This window comes from Trichechus manatus, unplaced genomic scaffold (assembly GCF_000243295.1).
Source record: "Trichechus manatus latirostris isolate Lorelei unplaced genomic scaffold, TriManLat1.0 scaffold00194, whole genome shotgun sequence".
Taxonomy (NCBI): Eukaryota; Metazoa; Chordata; class Mammalia; order Sirenia; family Trichechidae; genus Trichechus; species Trichechus manatus.
The window spans coordinates 2,243,632-2,262,999 of NW_004444130.1; the positions used below are offsets into that span (position 1 = coordinate 2,243,632).

At 51.0% G+C, this 19,368-nt stretch overlaps 2 protein-coding genes across 3 annotated transcripts in view; one reads left to right on the forward strand and one right to left on the reverse strand.

Annotated features, from left to right (window-relative positions):
* COG4 (component of oligomeric golgi complex 4) overlaps nucleotides 1-10,185 on the forward strand; it is a 32,917-nt gene extending 22,732 nt beyond the window's left edge. For both annotated transcript variants that reach the window (XM_023741893.1, XM_004387799.3), the window contains exons 13-19: nucleotides 1,343-1,405; nucleotides 3,684-3,800; nucleotides 4,591-4,683; nucleotides 5,251-5,334; nucleotides 5,563-5,664; nucleotides 9,258-9,386; nucleotides 9,617-10,185. In XM_023741893.1, coding sequence (XP_023597661.1) covers nucleotides 1,343-1,405; nucleotides 3,684-3,800; nucleotides 4,591-4,683; nucleotides 5,251-5,334; nucleotides 5,563-5,664; nucleotides 9,258-9,386; nucleotides 9,617-9,751 — 723 coding nt within the window. In that variant the 3' untranslated portion in view covers nucleotides 9,752-10,185. The remainder of the gene's footprint in view (nucleotides 1-1,342; nucleotides 1,406-3,683; nucleotides 3,801-4,590; nucleotides 4,684-5,250; nucleotides 5,335-5,562; nucleotides 5,665-9,257; nucleotides 9,387-9,616) is intronic.
* Nucleotides 10,186-11,246: 1,061 nt separating this feature from the next.
* The window catches only part of FCSK (fucose kinase), a 22,307-nt gene continuing 14,185 nt past the window's right edge, over nucleotides 11,247-19,368 (reverse strand). Inside the window, exons 12-24 of the mRNA XM_023741894.1 lie at nucleotides 18,796-18,897; nucleotides 18,507-18,677; nucleotides 17,962-18,026; nucleotides 16,886-17,256; nucleotides 16,045-16,255; nucleotides 15,705-15,871; nucleotides 15,388-15,609; nucleotides 14,853-14,996; nucleotides 14,565-14,684; nucleotides 12,741-12,928; nucleotides 12,557-12,656; nucleotides 11,787-12,010; nucleotides 11,247-11,609 (exon numbers count right to left, since the gene is read on the reverse strand). Coding sequence (XP_023597662.1) covers nucleotides 11,523-11,609; nucleotides 11,787-12,010; nucleotides 12,557-12,656; nucleotides 12,741-12,928; nucleotides 14,565-14,684; nucleotides 14,853-14,996; nucleotides 15,388-15,609; nucleotides 15,705-15,871; nucleotides 16,045-16,255; nucleotides 16,886-17,256; nucleotides 17,962-18,026; nucleotides 18,507-18,677; nucleotides 18,796-18,897 — 2,172 coding nt within the window. The 3' untranslated portion in view covers nucleotides 11,247-11,522. The remainder of the gene's footprint in view (nucleotides 11,610-11,786; nucleotides 12,011-12,556; nucleotides 12,657-12,740; nucleotides 12,929-14,564; nucleotides 14,685-14,852; nucleotides 14,997-15,387; nucleotides 15,610-15,704; nucleotides 15,872-16,044; nucleotides 16,256-16,885; nucleotides 17,257-17,961; nucleotides 18,027-18,506; nucleotides 18,678-18,795; nucleotides 18,898-19,368) is intronic.

Genomic DNA, 19,368 nt, shown 5'->3' on the forward strand with positions numbered 1-19,368 from the left:
CATAAAACAATATGTGTACTACTGTTTCATGAGAAACTATTTGTTCTGTAAGCCTTCACCTGAAGTACAATAAAAAAAAAAAGAGGAAAAAAAAAAAAAAAACTATAGACAGACTAGATCCCTGCCCTCATGGAGCTCTTAGTCTAGTGGGGAAGGCAGAGAGCACACAAGATAATGGATAATCGTCAGTACTGTTAAGAAAATATCTAAGAGGATAATGAACTAGAGAGAATGGTGGGGGTGGAGGAATGGACACACACTGATCTGTCGGAATTATGTTCTGGGCTTTTTAGTTCACCTCAGTTACCAACTCTGCTGTGGAGCCTTCCGTGAATGCCTCAGACCAAAATGTTTTTTATTTCCTTTAAATGCCCATAGCAGTTTGTGCCTTAATTACTACTTTTGTCACATACTGCTTTTTATGATTGGTATTCCTGTGCCTAGATTATAAGGCAGTTGAGTTATAACAGAAGGAGCCCTGGGACCAGAGAAGGAGCCCTAGGCCTAAGCCTGGGCCTGAATTGGCATTCTGGCTCTAGCTTTGTGACCTTGTCATAAAGTTTCCTTCCTTTGCTCTGCTTTATTTTCCTTCATGGCATTATCACTATCTGACATGATATAATGCGTGTATAATATTATATAGAATACATATATTTATTATCTGACTTCCTTTCTGATATGTAAACTCTATGATGGAGCAGATTTTGTGTGTTTTGTTAACTGCTTTATCCCCAGTACCTAGAGCACTGCCTGGTACATAGCAGGTGCTCAGTAAGTATTTGCTGATTCACTTGTTGATTGACCTTGATGAGTCATTTCACCTTCCAAGCAGTCCCATTTCTTCCTGTAAGGTGGACTTAATAATACTTGTTTTGTGTGGATATCAGGAAGGGTCAATGAGATAATGTACAGGAAAATGGCTCATAGGTGTAGGCCTGCAGAAGCATTTCTTGAATGAATATCAACCTTTGCATCACTGACCTGGGCTTGGAGGTTTGGAGCCCAGGACTTATCACAGAGCTATGTGTCTAAGTCATTTCTGGTTTGTAGGTAACATGGAGCAAAAAGACTGGAAACCTGGGGTCACTACCTCAGAGGTCCAGATGGCTTTGGTTTCTTGGTGTCAGGCATAGCAGAAAGGGGGAGCCTGATTCACCATTCTGCCAACCCTAGATCTAAGCATCCTGCTGGATGACAGTGGTGTGTGCTTCCTTAGCCTGAGTTTGAACTCCAGGTAGCCCTTCTCTGAGCCACATGGAATGTAGCTGTCAGCAAGTCTGGCATTGGAGGGCAGCAAGTACAAATGAATAGGAAGTCATGTTCTTCTGTCCTCATCTCCCAGGTGACTCTGAACAATGTGGAGGTGTGCAGTGAAAACATATCCACTCTGAAGAAGACGCTGGAGGTACAGGGGAAATAACCTATCTGCTTTCAGCAGCTGTAGCCTCCCTGAGGCCTCATTTTGGGAGAGAGCCCTGTATACTCATCCTGGTAGGGACTGTGGCATTCTCTGACATGAGTCTACTCTCCTTCAGACCACGTGAGGGTGTCCACTAGTGACTGACCATGTGAGAAGAGCTCTAGCCCAAGAGTTGGAAGATTAGAATTAATTGATTAACTAGAATTTAAGTTAGATCTCCCAGCAAATACTTGGACAAGTCCCTTAACTCTCTGAGCCTCAGTTCTCTTGTCTATAAAATGAGATACAGCTCCCTATAGCTTACTTTCGGTTTGTTGGGTGGCCTAACAAAAAAATATAATTGAAAGCACTTTATAAAAGTGATAACAACCTCTGTAAATTTAAGAGATTAAGATGACATAGAGTTCACCAAACCCCGTACAGAGCTGGTTGCTGTTACTGTTTCTTAAAGGAAGGCAGCATAATATAATGGAAATTGCGTGGGCTTTGAAATCAGAGACCACCCCCCTCCCAGGTTCAAATCTTCACTTGACCAGTGACCAGCTGTGTGGCCTTAGGCAAGTTCTGTAACTCCCCTGAGCCTCAGTTTCCTCATTTATAAAATGGAGATAATGATCTCTACCCCATAAGGTTGTTGTGAGAATTGAATGAACTAATAATATAAAACACCTCGTACATGATAGGCATGCAATGATAATTATTGTTTTAATAATTAAAAATAACAGCATGTATCAGTCACTTTATTAATTATTAGAAAATGAGGAGCCCAGCTCTTCCCCACTCCCAAACTCTGCCTCTGGAGAAAGGAGGGAGTCCAGGAGTCCTGTATCCAAGTGGGCACTTGTAGAAAGGAGGGGGCTTTACATCAGAGGCAAAGGGCTCAAAGCTAGTGAATTCAGATCTGGTGTTAAATTTTGCCTTTAGGGCTGGATTGACTCAGGAGAAGGTTCGGAGCCAGCACACAGGGAAGAGAGGCCTAGTAGCTAGCAGGTTCTGAGAACCAAACCAAACCCATTGCCGTAGAGTTGATTCTGACTCATAGACAGGGTAGAACTGCCCTGTAGGGTTTCCAGGGAATGCCTGGTAGATTCGAATTGTGGACCTTTTGGTTAGCCTCTGAACTCTTAACCACTATGCCCCTAGGCTTTCCGCAGGTTCCTGAGGGAGGCTCAAAGAGAGCAGTCAGATGGGAATTTCTGGTAGTACAGACCTCAAGTGAGGCCTTGGAGTAGATTAGACTTCTCCTGCTGTAGCCAACACAGCACAGACTTTCTAAGGCCGCTATAAGAAATGTGAGTAGCTCCTGGCCACCCAAAGCATCATGAGCTTTAAGCCCTCCCCCCGTGGCGTTCTCTACCTAAGGCTATAGTGTAGTGAATAGGAACAGGCACTCTGGAGCTAGCATCCCTGGGCTTGAATTCCAGCTCCACGACTTACTGCTCTGTGGCTTTGGGTAAGTTATTTACTTCTCTGTGCCTCAGTTTCCTCATCTGCACAGTGCAGCACCTACTTCATAGGGTAGGAACTTTAATTATTAAAAGTAAATGCTTCGAGCAAGGCCTGGTACACAGTAAGCTTTAGTTATGATCATGATGATCTCCCTTTGTGCCAGATGAAAACGTTGAAGAAGCAGAAACCATGTCAACAATAGCTATTATCTTCTCAGTATCTACTGTGTGCCAAGCACTGGCCTAAGCAATTTGTGCATCGTCTCATACAACTCTTACAACACCCACGGGAGCAGGAATTTTTTCTTTTTTAATTGTTGTAGCTTAAATGAAGTTTACATTTCAAGTTAGTCTCCCATACAAAAATTTATACATACATTGTTATGTGACCCTGATTGTTCTCCCCATACTTGGGAGCAGGAATTTGTGTTCCCATTTTATAGACAGGGAAATTGAAACTCAGGAACTTTAAATCACTTGTCCAAGGTCACTCAACTAAGCCATGGCTGAGCCAGGATTTGAACCTGGAACTATCTGACTTAAGGTTGGAAAAATTTGCTGGTATTTTTGTTTCTTATTCACATGCGTCAGATACCGGTACCTCCATATTACAAAGTGGGGAGTGGGAGACAAACTGGGTAGGACAGTATCCAGGTTTTCTGAAACCTACTCAGGGCTCTTACCTAGGATAGGCCCTAAGCTGCTCCCAGAGAAGGGTGGAGTAAGAGAAAAGGCTGGCTACAGACTGGCCTCCTGTCCTCCCTCCTCACACTTCCATGTCCCAGGCATGCTCAATGCTGGGTGTTCTCTCCTAGAGTGACTGCACCAAGCTGTTCAGCCAGGGCATTGGAGGGGAGCAGGCCCAAGCCAAGTTTGACAGCTGCCTTTCTGACTTGGCTGCCGTGTCCGACAAATTCCGAGATCTCTTGCAGGTAAGCCCTGGGTTCAGCTGCTGACAGAACCCTGTACCTGCATGCTGCTCTGAGAAAATTGTTACTGGCTTATCATGGGCTCCATGGTGTACAAGGAAACAGGAGAAGGGGTTAGTAGCATGCAAGCCACTGAAATACACGTCCCTTGAGATTAGAGGCAGAATTGGTTTCTCAGCAGTGCAGTTCCCTCCGTCAGGTTGACAAGCCAGAGTTCTGATCCTCTAGTATCTTCACTTGGCCCCCACAGTGCTAAGGACTTTCAGATAGATGCTCAGAGGAAATGGATCCATTCAGACCTGCTGCTTGGCCTTAGCCACAGTGCTGCCTACTACCAAAAAAACAAAAAACTTGATGGCAGTCAAGTCGATTCCAACTCATAGCAATCCCATAGGGTTTCCAAGGCTGTAAATCTCTACGGAAGCAGACTGCCACATCTTTCTTCCACAGAGACACTGGTTGTTTCGAACAGCCAACTTTCGGTTAGCAGTCGATTGCTTTAACCACTGTGCCACCAGGGCTCAGAAATCTCTCCTTTGAGAGTTTACCAGTTTATGAACTTCAGGGCTTCAACTCTGGCCCGGACCTGAATCAGAACAGATCTGGAAAGGAACAGGTTGTTCCTGGCCTTTTTTATTAGCATTATTTCTGCCATACTTCAGGCAGGGTCTACAGAAAGCCTCAGAGCTGGAAGAATGCCCTGGAAGTCAAGGAATGAATGGGGAAGGAGGAAGGGAAGGGATGGGACGTATGCCTTCTGTGTCTGACATGTCACTGCCTTGTCCTTATGCAGGAAGGGTTGACAGAGCTAAACAGCACAGCAGTCAAGCCGCAGGTGCAGCCCTGGATCAATACCTTTTTCTCCGTCTCCCACAACATCGAGGAGGTCAGCCTGAGCAGAGGCAGCCATCAAGCTCAGGATTACCCCTCACTTCCCCACCCCCCAGCTGAGGGCAGTGGAGCTGTCTGAACAGACTAGACCTCCCTTTGCTTCCCAGGCCCACTTCCCTCACCCTCAGAAGGACAGTTTCCTCCCCAGTTTGTTCCTGCGATCAGAGGGCTCAGGGAGAGGCATCTAAAGGGAGTTTTCCTTGACTGGACTCACCCGCTTTTTACTGAGGCTATTTTTGCCCCACCTATCATAGACTTAAAAGGTTTTTTTTCCCCTAGCCTAGTGATTTCATTCCTGTTGAACATGAAATGTCAGAAGGAATAAAATGCCACCATATTATTTGGGCCACTACTGTGGCCCAGGGCTGTTTGCTGGCTGGAAGTGTTATGCAGAAGCAGCAGAAGTTTCTGCCAGCCCGAGTATCCAAGCTGGTTTTAAGCTGGATTTGTCAGAAGCTACAGGGGAAGAAAGACCACTTGCATTGTTTCCTTAGAAGGGTGAGACTGAATGATACTTCCTGGAGAGAGGCCCACAGTGACCCACCTTGCTTTCTGATGATAGGAAGAATTCAACGACTATGAGGCCAATGACCCTTGGGTACAACAGTTCATCCTTAACCTGGAGCAGCAAATGGCAGAGTTCAAGGTGAGCAGGGACTCTAGGGACCAGCTTATGGAATCATCCATCTCTGCCCAAACCAGCAGCTGCAGCTTCTCATCTCACTCCTTCTGGGAACCCTGAAAGCCTTTCCAAGCCCCAACCTGCAGAAACAATCCCAGTGGCCTCATGTAACTGCTCCCACCCCTAAAGACTCCCCTGTGGAAGCAGAGGGCCAGAAAAGAGCTCTCGCTAATGTCTTGCCTCTCTGTGCAGGCCAGCCTGTCCCCAGTCATCTATGACAGCCTGACCAGTCTCATGACCAACCTTGTTGCAATTGAGTTGGAGAAAGTGGTGCTGAAATCGACCTTCAACCGGGTAAGGTTATGCTCTTCTCTGAGGAAGACACGTCCTGCCACCCCAGAACTTGCCTCCCCTCTCTGCTACCTCGAGGCCTGCATATCTGGCCCAGTCCTGCCCTAGCTTCTGAGGCATTGGAGCAGCCAGAGCCACAGGGCACCTCAGAGGCCCAGCTGGCTGTGCAGCCTAGCTCTGGGGAGATTAGGGGGCAATTTTCCTTGTCCAGGTGGCCAGTGTTATGGATTGAATCGTGTCCTCCAAAAATAGGTGTTGTAAATCCTAACCTCTAAGCCTGTGTCAGTCTGCTTCCATAAAGATTACAGTCTTGGAAACCCTATGAGGCAGTTCTACTCTGTCCTATGGGGCCACTATGAGTCGGAATGGATTCGATGGCACACAACAACATGCCTGTGGATATAATCCCATTAGGGAATGAGGATATGAGTTAATGAGGTAGGATTAGTGCAGGGTGTGTTTTGAGTCAATCTATTACAAGATATAAAAAGAGCAGGTTAGGACAAGCAAGCAAGCAGAGATGGGGCAAGAGAGATGCCAAGCTACATGAAGATCACCAGGAGCATAAGCTCAAAGAGATAAGGACCTTCCACCAGAGCTGACAGAGAAAAACCCTTCCCCTAGAGCTGGGGCCCTGAATTTAGATTTCTAGGCTCCTAAACTGTGAGAAAATATATTTCTGTTTGTTAAAGCTACCCACCCGCATCTATTTGTGGTATTTCTGTTATAGGAGCACTAGATAACTAAGGAAGAATTTGATACCGGAAGAGTAGGGTGCTGCTCTAACAGATACCTAAAATGTGAAAGTGGTTTTGGAATTGGGTAATGAGTGGAGGCTGGAAGAGCTTTAAGGTGCCTAATAGTAAAAGCCTAGATTGCCTTGAAGAGATGGTTGGTAGAATTATGGACATCAAAGGCAGTTCTGATGAAGGCTCAGAAGGAAGTGAGGAGAGCTATAAAGTCTCTGTCGTCTTAGAGAATACACACAGCATCAACAACAGAATGTTGCTAGAAATGTGGGCATTAAATGTGCTTCTGATGAGGCTTTAAAAGAAAATGATGAACATGTGACTGGACAGTAGAAGAAGGGCAGTGCTTTTTAAACAGTGGCAAAGAACTTGTCTGAAGTATGTTCAAATGTTTGGTGGAAGGAGGAAGGTAGAAGTTCTAACTAATGAATTTGAATATCTGGCTGAGGAGATTTCTAAGCAAGATCTTAAAGGGGCCACATGGTTTCTCCTTGCCATTTATAATAAAATGCTAGAGGAAAGAGATGGACTTTTTTTTTTTTAATTAATTGTTGTAGTTTAAATGAAGTTTACATTTCAAGTTAGTCTCCCATACAAAAATTTATACATACATTGTTATGTGACCCTAATTGCTCTCCCTATACTGCAACAGCACACTCCTCCTTTCCACCCTTGAGTCCCCATGTCCATTCAACCAGCTCCTAACCCTCTCTGCCTTCCCATCTCACCTCCAGACAGAAGCTGCCCCTTTAGTCTCTTGTATCTACTTGAGCTAAGAGACACACTTCTTACGAGTATCACTTTATGTTCCACAGTCCAGTCCAATCCCTGTCTGACGAGTTGGCCTCGGAAATTGTTTTAGCTCTGGGCTGATAGAGAATCCAGGGGCCATACTTTCCGGGGTTCCTCCAGTCTCAGTCAGACCATTAAGTCTGGTCTCCTTACTACAATTTGAGTCCTGTACCCCACCTTTCTCCTGCTCCATCCGGGACTCTCTGTTGTGTTCCCTGTCAGGGCGGTCACTGGTGGTAGCCGGGCACCATCTAGTTCTTCTGGTCTCAGGCTGATGAAGTCTCTGGTTTATGTGGCCCTTTCTGTCTCTTGGGCAAACAAGGAAAGAGATGGACTTAAAAATGAACTGTGCAAAATGAAAACAAAACTTACAGATCTAGAAAATAATGTTGTACAAACTAAGAACACATGTCCTACCTAGAATTCTCACCAAGGATGTGGCTACACAATCTTTTGTTAAAGAGATTAAGCCTGTGACTGATGGATCTAACCAACTACCACAGCAGAAAACTCATCAGCTAAGACTGAAAGCGACAAAGAAAAGCAGAGAACAATGTCTGCTGCTTGGAATTGTACAGGCAGGAAACAGACCAAAGGAGCTACATCTGTTGTCCTCCAAGAAAAGGACCATCCCTGGAGCAGCTTGGAGATAAACAGAACAGTTGGAAGAAGCAAAATAAGTAGAGCTGCCTTGGTCTCAAAGGGTAGAGCCACGGCCTCCTAGGTTTCAAAGAGTCAGATCTTCACCAGCTCGGTTCCAGAGTATGGGGCTGCCACTCAGTTTGGCCAAGAGGATGGGGCTGATGTCCAAAGCTGAGGGGACTGGGCTGCCATGCCCAAAGGGCAGAAGAATGGGGCCTGCCACGGCTGAGGGGTTGGGGTTGCCACTCAAGTGGACTAGGAGAATGGGCCTGCCCAAAGCCAAGGGAGCAGAGTTGCCTTCCCAGTGGGCATGGAAGAGGTAGCTGAAGCCCAGGGCCCACCACGGGCCTCCACCCAGAATCCAGAGAGCATGGTCAACACTCAGAGTCTGGAGGGCAGAGTCCTTGCCCAGATGATCCCAAAGAACACAAGATTATTTTCAAGCCTTGAGAGGTAATGTAAATCGTTCCGCTGGGTTTTGGACTTGCCTGGTACCTGTTATCCCTTCTTTCCCTCCAATTTCTCCCATTTGTAATGGAAATGTTGTGCCTGTTCCACCATTGTATTTTGGAAGCAGATAACCTGTATTCTAGATTTCAGAGGTTCTCAAATGAAGAGGAATTTTGCCCCAAGATGGAGTATGCTTAAAATCTCACCCACATATGATTCAAAACCAAAAAAACCAAACCTGTTGCCCTCAAGTCCATTCCAACTCATAGTGACCCTATAGGACAGAGTAGAACTGCCCCATTGGATTTCCAAGGTGCGGCTGGTGAATTCCAACTGCCCGCCTTTTGGTTAGCAGCCATAGGTCTTAACCGCTGTGCCACCAGGGCTCCATATATGATTCAGAAGATGAAATTTTGGACTTCATTTAATACTTTTGGGATGATGTGATGGAGTGAATGCATTTTGCATGTGGAAATGACAAATTTTTGCGGGGGCTAAAGGGTAGAATGTTCTGGATTGAATTGTCCCCCAAAAATTTGTGTTGTAAATCCTAACCTGTATGCCTGTGGTTATAATCCCATCCGGGAATGGGTTGTCTTTGTAATGTTAATAAGACAGGATTAGTGTAGGGTGTGTTTTGAGTCAATCTCTTACAAGATATAAAAAGCAGATTAGGATAAGCAAGCAGAGATGGGGGAAGAGAGATGCCAAGCCATATGAAGATCGCCCAGGAGCATAAGCTCGAAGAGACAAGGACTTTCCCCCAGAGCTGACAGAGACAGAAACCCTTCCCCTAGAGCTGGCACCCTAAATTCAGATTTCTAGTCTCCTAAACTGTGAGAAAATAAATTTCTGTTTGTTAAAACTACCTACTTGCACCCACTTGTGGTATTTCTGTTATAGCAGCACTAGATAACTAAGACAGCCAGGCCTTGAAAGAGTGACGACTGTGTTCTCCTGCAGCTGGGCGGTCTGCAATTTGACAAGGAACTGAGGTCACTAATTGCCTACCTTACCACGGTGACCACCTGGACCATCCGAGACAAGTTTGCCCGGCTCTCCCAGATGGCCACAATCCTCAATCTAGAACGGGTATGTGGGATGGGCTCATAGTGCAGCTTCTTGGTCTGGCCAGGGGAAGGTGGCTGGGAGAGAGGCAGAGGCAGCATTTGGATCCCTGCTACTCCCTCCAAACCATATCTCCGCTGGTGGCCCAGCCTTGCAGGGCACCTTCTTCCTGGGCACCCCTGCTCTGCTTCTCGTGAAGCCTTCCCTCAGGCTGGCCCCCTCTTTGCTAACTTTTCTCTGTGCCTTTCCCACAGGTGACTGAGATCCTGGACTACTGGGGCGCCAACTCGGGCCCCTTAACATGGCGCCTCACCCCTGCTGAAGTCCGCCAGGTGCTAGCTCTGCGCATAGACTTCCGTAGTGAGGACATCAAGAGGCTGCGCCTATAGCTGCCAGGGTGAGCCCACCTGGGCCAGATGCTTCAGGGCCCATTCTCTAAGTAGCCACAGCCAAGTGCTGAGCAAGGCTGTTTGGGCTGGAGGAGCTCCGACAGCCCAGACCATCCACAACAGGGAAGCAAGGCCTGGGCTCACTCTATACTTCTTCCTTCAGACCTAGCTGGGTGCTGCTTTGGGGGCAGCCTGACCCCTTCAAGAGAGATGGGTCCCCCTAGGCTCCTAATTAGGTGGGAAAGCCAGGGCAGACAGCATGAGGACCAGGCCACCTTTCTGAATGGACAGCATTCCCTCACCCTCAGACACTGCAGCAAACAGGCTGCCTCCTGCCAGCCTTTAGAGTACTTGCGTGCATCTGGGGACCTAGGAAATTCAGTTTGACTTGTACTGTTTATGATCACCCTGAATAAAGACACTCCTTTGAGAGATGCCAGTGTGCTATTTCCAGGGAGGCCTGGGTGCTACAAGTCCACACTTGAACAGAAATGTGAAGGCAAAAGCCCAAAACATCTGCCTCCTCCCATACCCAGCGAGACACATGGCTATCTCCAGGGACCCACCTGAGATCAGGAGCCCTCACCCAATCCTGGACCTTTATCCCCCCTCTTGGATCCTCAACAACATCCCAGGGGCAGTTTCCCACAGTGCTAGGGGAAGTGGGAATTGCTCCCAGCAGGATCAGAAAAGACAACCTTGAAAGGCAGGGTGAATTTATTCCAAGAAGGTTAGAGTCCTGAGAAGCCACTGTCCATAGGCACTGGGTGACTTGGCACAGTCCACAGTGTCGCTGGCTAAGACCTGGGTTGTCAGTGGCTTGCTGCAAGACTGCACCGGCTCATTGACAAACTTGGGTATGGACACCCACTCACCCCCCCCATCAAAAGTGAAAGCTGGGGCCTCAGCAGCTGTTGTGTCCCCCAGCTCAAGCAGGGGATGAGAGAAAGTAATGTGGACCTGTGGGAATAGAGAGGAAGGGGGTAAGACCCAGAGCTACAAAGAGGAACATCTAGAATCAGATGCTGGCGGGAAGGGAGCAGCTGAGGATGGACCACTGAGGCTTCAGGGCAAACGCATGCCAGGTCCTGAGCCACCTCCATTATTGGCACCTGTTCTTTGCTATACGCTTCGAAAGGAGTTGTGGCCCAAAAGATCTGCAAAGCCTTCAGGCAGATCCCTAGTCTCAGCCAGAGGGCACCAATCCATCCTGCCTTCCCTCTCTCCAAATCCCTAAATATTCTCTCCTCCTAACAAAATTCAAAGAAGTTTGTGGCTATACTAAGACCTTGCAAACTGCAGCAAGTCAGCCTAGGGAGTGTTGAGCGTGAAGTCTGTACTCAAGCATAAGCCTGAACTCTAAGGCAGGCCACAAAAACGCCTCAAAGGGCCTCTTCAGAGCCAGCCTTATCATGGGACCCCAGCCATTTGCTAAGGGCCCTAGTGGAGAGTGAAAAGGCCATGGCCCAAGTTAGGCCATAGGATTTGTAAGGCCACATGGGATACTGAGCTTAGAACTTTCGTATGTCCAGTGGGACAAAGGCCAAGCCTAGGCCACCATCAGCCTGGTCACAGTCCTGTTCCCAAGTACTGTCTTCACTGCACCAAGCTCCAGAAAGGCTGGGTCTAAACTCAGGTCAGATTCCTTTGGAAGCAGATTTGCAAAGGGATGAGTGGGGAGGAGAGGGCTGTGAGCTCTTGTGGGGGAAGGGAGGGGCTGCTGCAGCAACAGGTTTTCCCCTCTTGCAGGCAAGCCTCACGGGAATGATCATCATGTTGAGGCCCCCCTCTCCAGCAGCTGCAGGCTCAGGCCCTGAGTGTCCACTTCTACCAGGTGGATGCTGTAGTTCCCGAGGCCCTGGGAACAAAGTACAGAAAGTGTTTAGAGGGCTCTGGGCAAATCTTGGGTCTTCTGGAGGCTGGACAGAGGCTAAAGGGCCAGAGGGACTTGCAGTAGTAGCTCCTGGTTAGCTGGTGGGCCACAGGGAGGTCTGCCACCCCCCACCATCTACTGTACCCTGACACCATCTGGTACCTCAGTTTTGGCCAGCACAGCCTCCAGAGTCTCCTTTTGCCGCGGCTCCTTAGTTAACAGATAGAGGAAGCCCCCGCCGCCTGCCCCTGCCAGGCTCTGGCCATGCACGTGAGGAGCCAGGACATCCATCATCCGCCGCACCGCCAGGGGCTCGCACCCTGGAGCCATGAGCTTCTTCTGTGCCCAATATGAGGTCAGGTACTGGCCCAGGAGAGGCAGGTTTCCTGGGGTTGTGGCAGAGGGAAGTGATGTGCCTAGGCCAGGATATTCTCTCCACACCTATTTGCTGACTGAATGAAGGGCTGTGAGGCACTGCTTAGCCAGTGTCATGGTTAAAACCCTGGGTTTCAGTGCTGGCTGGAAAACAGCAGTAAGAAAGCCTATCTCACAGAGTGGTTTTAAGGATTGATCGGCCTAAAGCAGCTGGCACAGTGCCTAGCACACACTTGGAACCCTACTCAGCTGATTTCCCTAGAACTCAAGCTATGGAGCCAAGCCTCTTTTCCCTCATCTGCTTCCTGGTAGGAAGAGAAGGGGCTACAGGGCCTTTCACATGATACAAGTTTTGTCCTAAGATTTGGCTCCCACCCAGGTTTGAGACCCTCAAGAGTTCAAACTGAGGGCTTCTGTTCCCAGAGGGCCTAGTCAAGAGTTCTTGTCCAATGGCCTAATACCTGGGGCTGTGCCAAGCCTGCAAAGGCCCTGGCCTCTGAGACCCACAGAGACAAGGCCCTCCTGCTGCTCTGACTTCCCCTGGAAGAAGCACTCACCTTGGCGGAAGGCTTCAGCACATTCTTCTGTTTGCCGCACCAGGCTGTGGGCATTCTGCACCACAGCAGGCAGCCGGGCATACCAGCTCCTCAGCACATCCTGTAGATGGGACAGGAGAGGTGGGATGAGGACCTGGGCCCAGCTGAGCCACCTGCCTCCCTTCCTTCTAGGGCTGTGGCTCACCTGCAGCAGGTTTCGTGCCAGGCGGGTCTTGCCCGTGTACACCAGGAGCAGGTGATCATTGAGCTTCTGGACAAAGCCCTCAGGCACAGTGATCTCCTCCACCTCCACCTTCAGGGGCAGCTGAGCCCGGGAGCGCCCCACCTTGATGCCAGGCATCAGGCCACCCACTTGGTCCTGCCAGCCACCTCCTGCAATCCCAGGGCCCTGTCACTGTTGGAGTCTATCTGGCCCAGCTTCACTCTCCCAGCCCAGGCTCCTGGCCTGCACCCATGGCTGGGACCAGTGTGGGAAGACAGCTTCCCCTAACTACCTGGGGGGGGCAGGTGGGCTGTGCAGCTTCTGCCCCCAGCCCTGGGAGCAAGACAGAGGAAAGCGTTTTCACCCTGAAGCCAGGCCTGGAATTCACAAGGCCTGAGTTTTGTTTCAGATCTTATGTGTAATTGGAATTTGGGTAAACCACATTGAAGGATAAAGATTTTACACTAATCTCTTCCCCTCCTAGATGAGCTCTAACCAGAGATGGAGGTGATATAGGACTTTCCCTGTAGCCTAACAGTCCCTTTGTACTCTTTCCTGATACGAAGTGTTTATGTTGAAAGTAAGTTTTCAGCATCTCATCTAACGTGAGATTGTTTGCATCTTGCTTTAATAATGAAAGAGATCTCTTTTCCTCTTGCAGCTATATAAAAACTATAAAATGAGATAGTTCTGGGATATCCCTCGATATTAGGGGAAGGACCAGCAAAGATTTAAAGTATAAAATGCAAACAGCAGGCAGGAGGCATCTGGAACTTTACAGCCAGAAAATGGTGGCATTGCAGGGCCCAAAACGCCAAGAACTCCTTAAACATGCCCCTCTGTTCCAGAGCATCAGAGTAATCATACACTCATTTGTGTGCTTATTGATTGATGTCTGCCTCCAGTAAACTGGATAACTTTTGAGGGCAAGGACGGTGTTTTTGCTAATTTTATCCCCAGGGCCCAACACAGAGTGGACACTCAATACATAGTCATCAAGGGACTGAATAAAAATTTGATCGGTATAACTCAAAAGGAAATTCAAAAGACTTCCCCATCTGCCTCTGTTGCTAATGACTACTTACTATAGGATGTGAGTCATTACAAGGAAAGGAGGGAGCTGGGCTTCAGAGTAACTGGAAAGATACCATATTATCTACATGTCTTTGTGGAAGTTTCCTTCCCAGAGTTGCGCTGGAGACAAGGCCTGGCATCTCAAGGTGAACAGGACACCCTAGAATCTGTAACCAGACAAACTTCTGGCTGCTTTACAATGGACATCAATTCCTAGGGGCCCCAGTGGCAAAGAGAAGAGAGAAGTCTGGTGCTGGTAACATTCTGTTATGATCACAGCCACATGCCAGGGTAGGGGCAGGAAGTAAGGACAAGGAGAAGTGGGTACAAATGATCATAAGCCAAGGGAAGGGCAGGTTACCAGAAGGGCAGGCTGACAGTCCTGTCACCTACTCCAAGACCACCTCTGCCCAGCCTCACCCTTGAGGGACAGCCCTGGGTGAGGGCAGAGTCATGAAGAACAGCACCTGGTGTAAACAGATGCCTAATACAAGTCATAGATACAGCACAGAATCTAGCACTTAGTAGGTGCTCGTGAAACATTAGCTTCTTTGACGTAGAAACATTTCAAGTTGAAAACCAACAAAGAAAGTCAGTGCTCTGATAAGAAACTGTAAGCATTTTAAGGGGCCCCACAGTTATGCGGCTGTTTGCAAATCACATGCAAATCCAGGGGAGCCTCCGGAGACCCTTGGGAAAGTGCCAGTGACCTCCCTCCCGCATAGGACATACCTGTGGTGAGCACCTGCTCCAGGTGCAGCACTGCATGGATTAGGGCCTCTGTGCCCACTGACTGGCCAGCAGCCCGCTGCAAGGCAGCCAGGGCGGCGCCCGCCAGGATGCTGCTGGTACCTGCAGGCAGTGGAGGAGGGTGCCATGCATGAAGTGGCACTGCCCTGCCCAGTCCTGCCCAACTCCCTCTCTGCTGGGCAGAGGTCAGGGAAGGGGAATGGAGGTGAGGCTAGAGGGTGAGGACAGAGTTGATGGGCAGGAGGGCAGCAGGGGGCAGGGTCCACTCACCAAGGCCAGAGCCGTGGGGCAGCTCAGACCAGGTGTGCAGCTCGAAGCCACCCCCAAAGGTGCACAGCACCTGCTCGCTCAGTGGGATCTCGGAGCAGACACGCACGATCCCCGCACAGATAAAGGCTGCCTTCAGCAGGGCCCCTGTGGAGGGATAGGCCCCCAGCCAGGAGTTTGGCATCTGAGGACAGAAGCAGACACCCCCAGCTCACCTGTTTCCCAGCCCAGTGTGAGGCTCATCTGATGGGACAAAAGCCCAGCAGCATGCAAGCCTTATCCCCAAGCCATGCAAGGGCCTCTGGACTCCAGGTCACTGGGTGTTCCCCAACATGAGCAAATGTGTCATCTGTACTTTCCTGCACCTGCATGTGCCTAGGCAGGGTGATTTTGGCTCTTTCCTTCAGGCCCCTCAACCAGAAACTGGCTAGCCCCCAGGCCAGGGCCCAGGTCCATGGAGAAGTCTGCAGGTTCCACCCCTGCTCCGTAACTAGCTGTGTGTGCCATCCCCACCGCAGATGTACAGGGGTGCCCTGACCTGGGGCATGGGGCTGGCAGTAATCCTGCAGGTCCTCCAGGCTCTGGCACACTATCTTCACGACCATCTTGTCCTGCTGAGGCCCCAGTGCCAGCCTCAGCTCTGGCTCAGGGATGCGGCGTGCTCTGGCCCCAATGGGCCGGCGGCCGTCCACTCGCACAGCCAAGCCCAGCACTGCCCCACCAAGCTCGTAAGCGAGGGGTGGTGTGTCACTCCAGCCACCTGCAGGAGTGTGGCAAAACCAAGGTGGTTACAAGGGCTGCCAGCCTGTCTCTGAGGTAGCCACCCTCACCCCCCAGCCACCAGAAGAGGCTCACCAGAGAAGTCCACACGGGCCGGGCACTCAGTCACCACCCACTGCCCATGTGCCGGCAGCTCCACCGGCTCTGTGGAGACAAACTGCTGGGCCGACATCACAGCCTGGCGGATCAGGATCTGCTCAGCCCCCTCATAGTGGCGGGCAGCTCGAACCAGCAAGGCTGGCCTGCCAAGAGGGAGAGGGATGGCAGCATGGAGCCCCAAGCTGGGGGTGGACTGCCTGGGCTTGGGGACTCTACTGCCCTGAATGACTCAAAGAAGTCCCCAATTCTCTTCAGACTTCAATCTCCAAGGATGGCCCACGCTTCTCAAAGGGCTCTGACTTCCATTAGTACCCACCTGCTCAGCCACTTGTCCCGCTCCTGGGCAAGCGCCTCCACACCCCCTGCCAGGTCACCGCACTCCAGGTAGGAGAAGAGCCGAGTCCACTCAGGGTTGGCGGCTGGTCCACTCCGCAAGCCTCCACAACCCCCTGCCATACAGCCCAGCACATCTGCCACACAGGCCAGCGCCCTCGCTGCCACACCAGGGTCTCCTGCACCAGCTGCAACTGAGGGACCAGGAGTCGGGGGTAGCTGGGAAGGGAGCCAACCCCCAATTCCACTGCCCCCAGAGAAGGCAGCTATGGAACAGTCCCCAGAGACTCCAGGACCCTCCTACTGCCTTGCTTTTGCCCAAGATGTTTCTTGGCCAATGAGTGCATTCCACATTCCTTTGCCTGGCAAAGTTCTCATCCTGCTAGCCCCAGCCTGAATATGCCCCTTTACCCGACAGCCAGGATACTCTTGGTGGTTAAAAAGTTTGAGGTCAAACTGCCTGCGTGGCTATTAGTGAATGAATTAAATGGGGATAATTTTCCACAGTCTCTGGTACCATTAACAAGGTACCACATATGAGGCTAAGGCTCTTAAGTCCCCAGGCATTCTGCTGGGACCTCAGGTAGAGCTGGTCGCAGCCCACATCCCGGCCCCAGGACAAAGTGTGCAGGGTTTGCTGATGCTCGCAGGCCCCAGCAGCTCAGCAAACAGGCACCAGTCTCTGAGAATTAAATTCCAGTTGCCTCTCTCCCCTGCTTTACAGTCTCCTGTGGCTCCCCAGTACCCTCAGGTTGATGGCCCAGAGGACAGGCCAGCAGGTGGCCTGGGTCTGGCTCCCCAGCACTCATACCCAGCACACTCACCCTGGTCCAGCGTGGCCAGCAGGGGTCCTGGGCAGCCCTCACGGACAGCAGCCCAGATCAGCGGGCGCAGGCTGAGGTCCTGCCGTGCCTCCAGCACATGCCGCGCCTTATGCAGGGCCTGGCGGAAGAACAGGTCCTGGCGGGAGGACAGCGTGGCAGCCCGGTCCAGACACGGCTGCAGCTGCTCCCAGGACAGACGCCAGGCAGCTCGCCAGGCCCGCAGGGCCTCACCCCCATCCTCTTTGGGATCCAGCATCCACAGCAGGTCCCAGGGCCCCACAGCCCTCAAGGGGTGGAGCACGGGGAAGAGGCGGGCGCTGAGAAGGCAACGCTCTGTGGGGGGCATGTCCGGGTCCCAGAGGTCCCAGTCTCTGATGGAGGGAGAGGGCACATTAGTGGGAGGGAAGCCAGGGCTCCTGCCCCCTCACCAAGCCCTAACCCGCCTGTCAGATAGAGGCTTCAGCTGGGGGCTGGGGACAGGACAAATTCCTCCAGTTGCTGCTACCAAGAGGTGGCACATGGTTGCACAACTTGAAGAATGTAATTAATGTCACTGAATTGTACATGCAGAAGCTGTTGAATTGGTATGTGTTCTGCTGTGTATATTCCCAACAACAAAAATGAATTATTTAAAAAAAAAAAAAAAAGCCACACAAGTGAGTACAATTCAGCTTGCCTTCTCTCCCAGGCCACTGAACAAAAATCCCCAAGCCTGAGCACAGCCAGAGATTTAGGGGTACCCAGAGGGAGGGTGGAGCCCTAGTGGTGCAGTGGTTAAGTGTTCGGCTGCTAACCAAAAGGTCGGCAGTTTGAATCTACCAGCTGCTCCTTGGAAATCCTATGGGGCGGTTCTACTCTGTCCTGTAGGGTCACCATGAGTCAGAACTGACTCGATTGCAATTATTTTTTTTTTTTTTTTAAAGAGGGAGGGTGCTGGGGAGAATCAGGCTGCCCTAAAACTGCCCCAGACCCAGCGGGAGGGTAAGGGGCTGGGTGCCATTCTGGGCCAGGGGAAAGGATGAGCCTCAGGGAAACTGCCTAGGCCCACAGAGGCCCACGGACACCATCAATCTTACCGGATGCCAGTCTTCTGGAAGAATTCACTCCAAGGAATGTTGAGATATGTGCCTGTCCCCTTTCTCTGGGGGAAGAGGAAGAAGCCATCAGGGATGAGGGGCAACAGGAAGGGATTAGGGGCATTAGGCCAGGGAGCTGCTCAAGGACAGGAAAACAGACATGGGTATATAGTGCTTCAAGCCCTGAGGCCCTAACACACCTGCCCAGGTGCCTGGAATTTGGGAGTACAGCCCTGGGTTCCAGGCCTGATCCACCAAAACTGGCTGTGTGGACCAAGGCAGGTCACCTCCCCTCTCTGAGCCTCAGTCTCCAGCCCGTAAATTAGGGATAAAAATCCCCACTCAGCCTAGCAGAGCACACGAGAAGAGGGGGTAAAGGCCTGCTGAGACTCTTCCGGCCACACTGTCCTCACAGCCTATCCCTCAGGCCAGCACTCAGAGAGCCCTAGAGTATCCTCCAATACCCCACAGTGCAGTGGGAGCTGGGGCACCCAGGCACTCCCCAAAGTCTGAAGACAGACGTGGGAGAGATTTAGGGCACCTACTTCCCAGCTGTCCAGACGGCCAGTGAGGGTGAAGGCCTGGCCCAGGGAGCCGTGCAGCCGCACGTGGTGTCCCTGCAGGATGAGGTCACGCAGCTCCATGCCATGCAGTGCCTCAGACTGGGCTATGTCCAGGCCACTCAGGAAGCAGCCGGTGCCAATGTGAATGGGGCCCTGGCAGGGGAGACGGCAGGCAACCTGGGTGGGCAGTGCAGTGCCAGGCACCGCCCCCCCACAGGACCCTAGCCCCCCTACCTCTGCCCTCCCCCCTGCCCATGCTCTCAGGCCTCACCTGCAGGTGGCAGTGCTGCAGAACACTCCCAGGACCCAGCCAAACAGGGCCCTCCAGCAGGCAGCTGACCACAGAGCTCCCCGGCTCCAGGAGCTCCAGATCCTATGAAGCCAGGGTGGGAGGTCGTGAGAGTCAAGGACATGAGAGGAGAACTTCCCCGAATCCTGCTCTACACCCGAGCATCTGGCATCCAAGGCCTCAGCCAGAATTCCTGATGCACCCCATGCCCTTCAGCCAGCCAAACCCCTCTCTGTACCTAACCCAATGCCAGCCTAAGGCCTATTCTTACCCTCAGCCTTGTTCATGCTATTTCCCTAGAGGGCACATTCTCCCTCAGAACAAATCTGAACTCACATAATGGAAGTCCCACTGAGATGACACCTCCTACAGAAACCCTTTCCCACCTGTCCAGCTACCCTCTCCCACTGCCCCAAAGGCCACCTCTGCAATCTACCTGCCCCCTTCCTCAGTACCATGGCTCTGGCCCTGCCATCCAGACCCATCACTTCAAGTGTGCTTGTCTCCCCAAGAGACCCTGTAGAAAGGGTGGGAGGGGGTCTTTTTTTTTTTTTT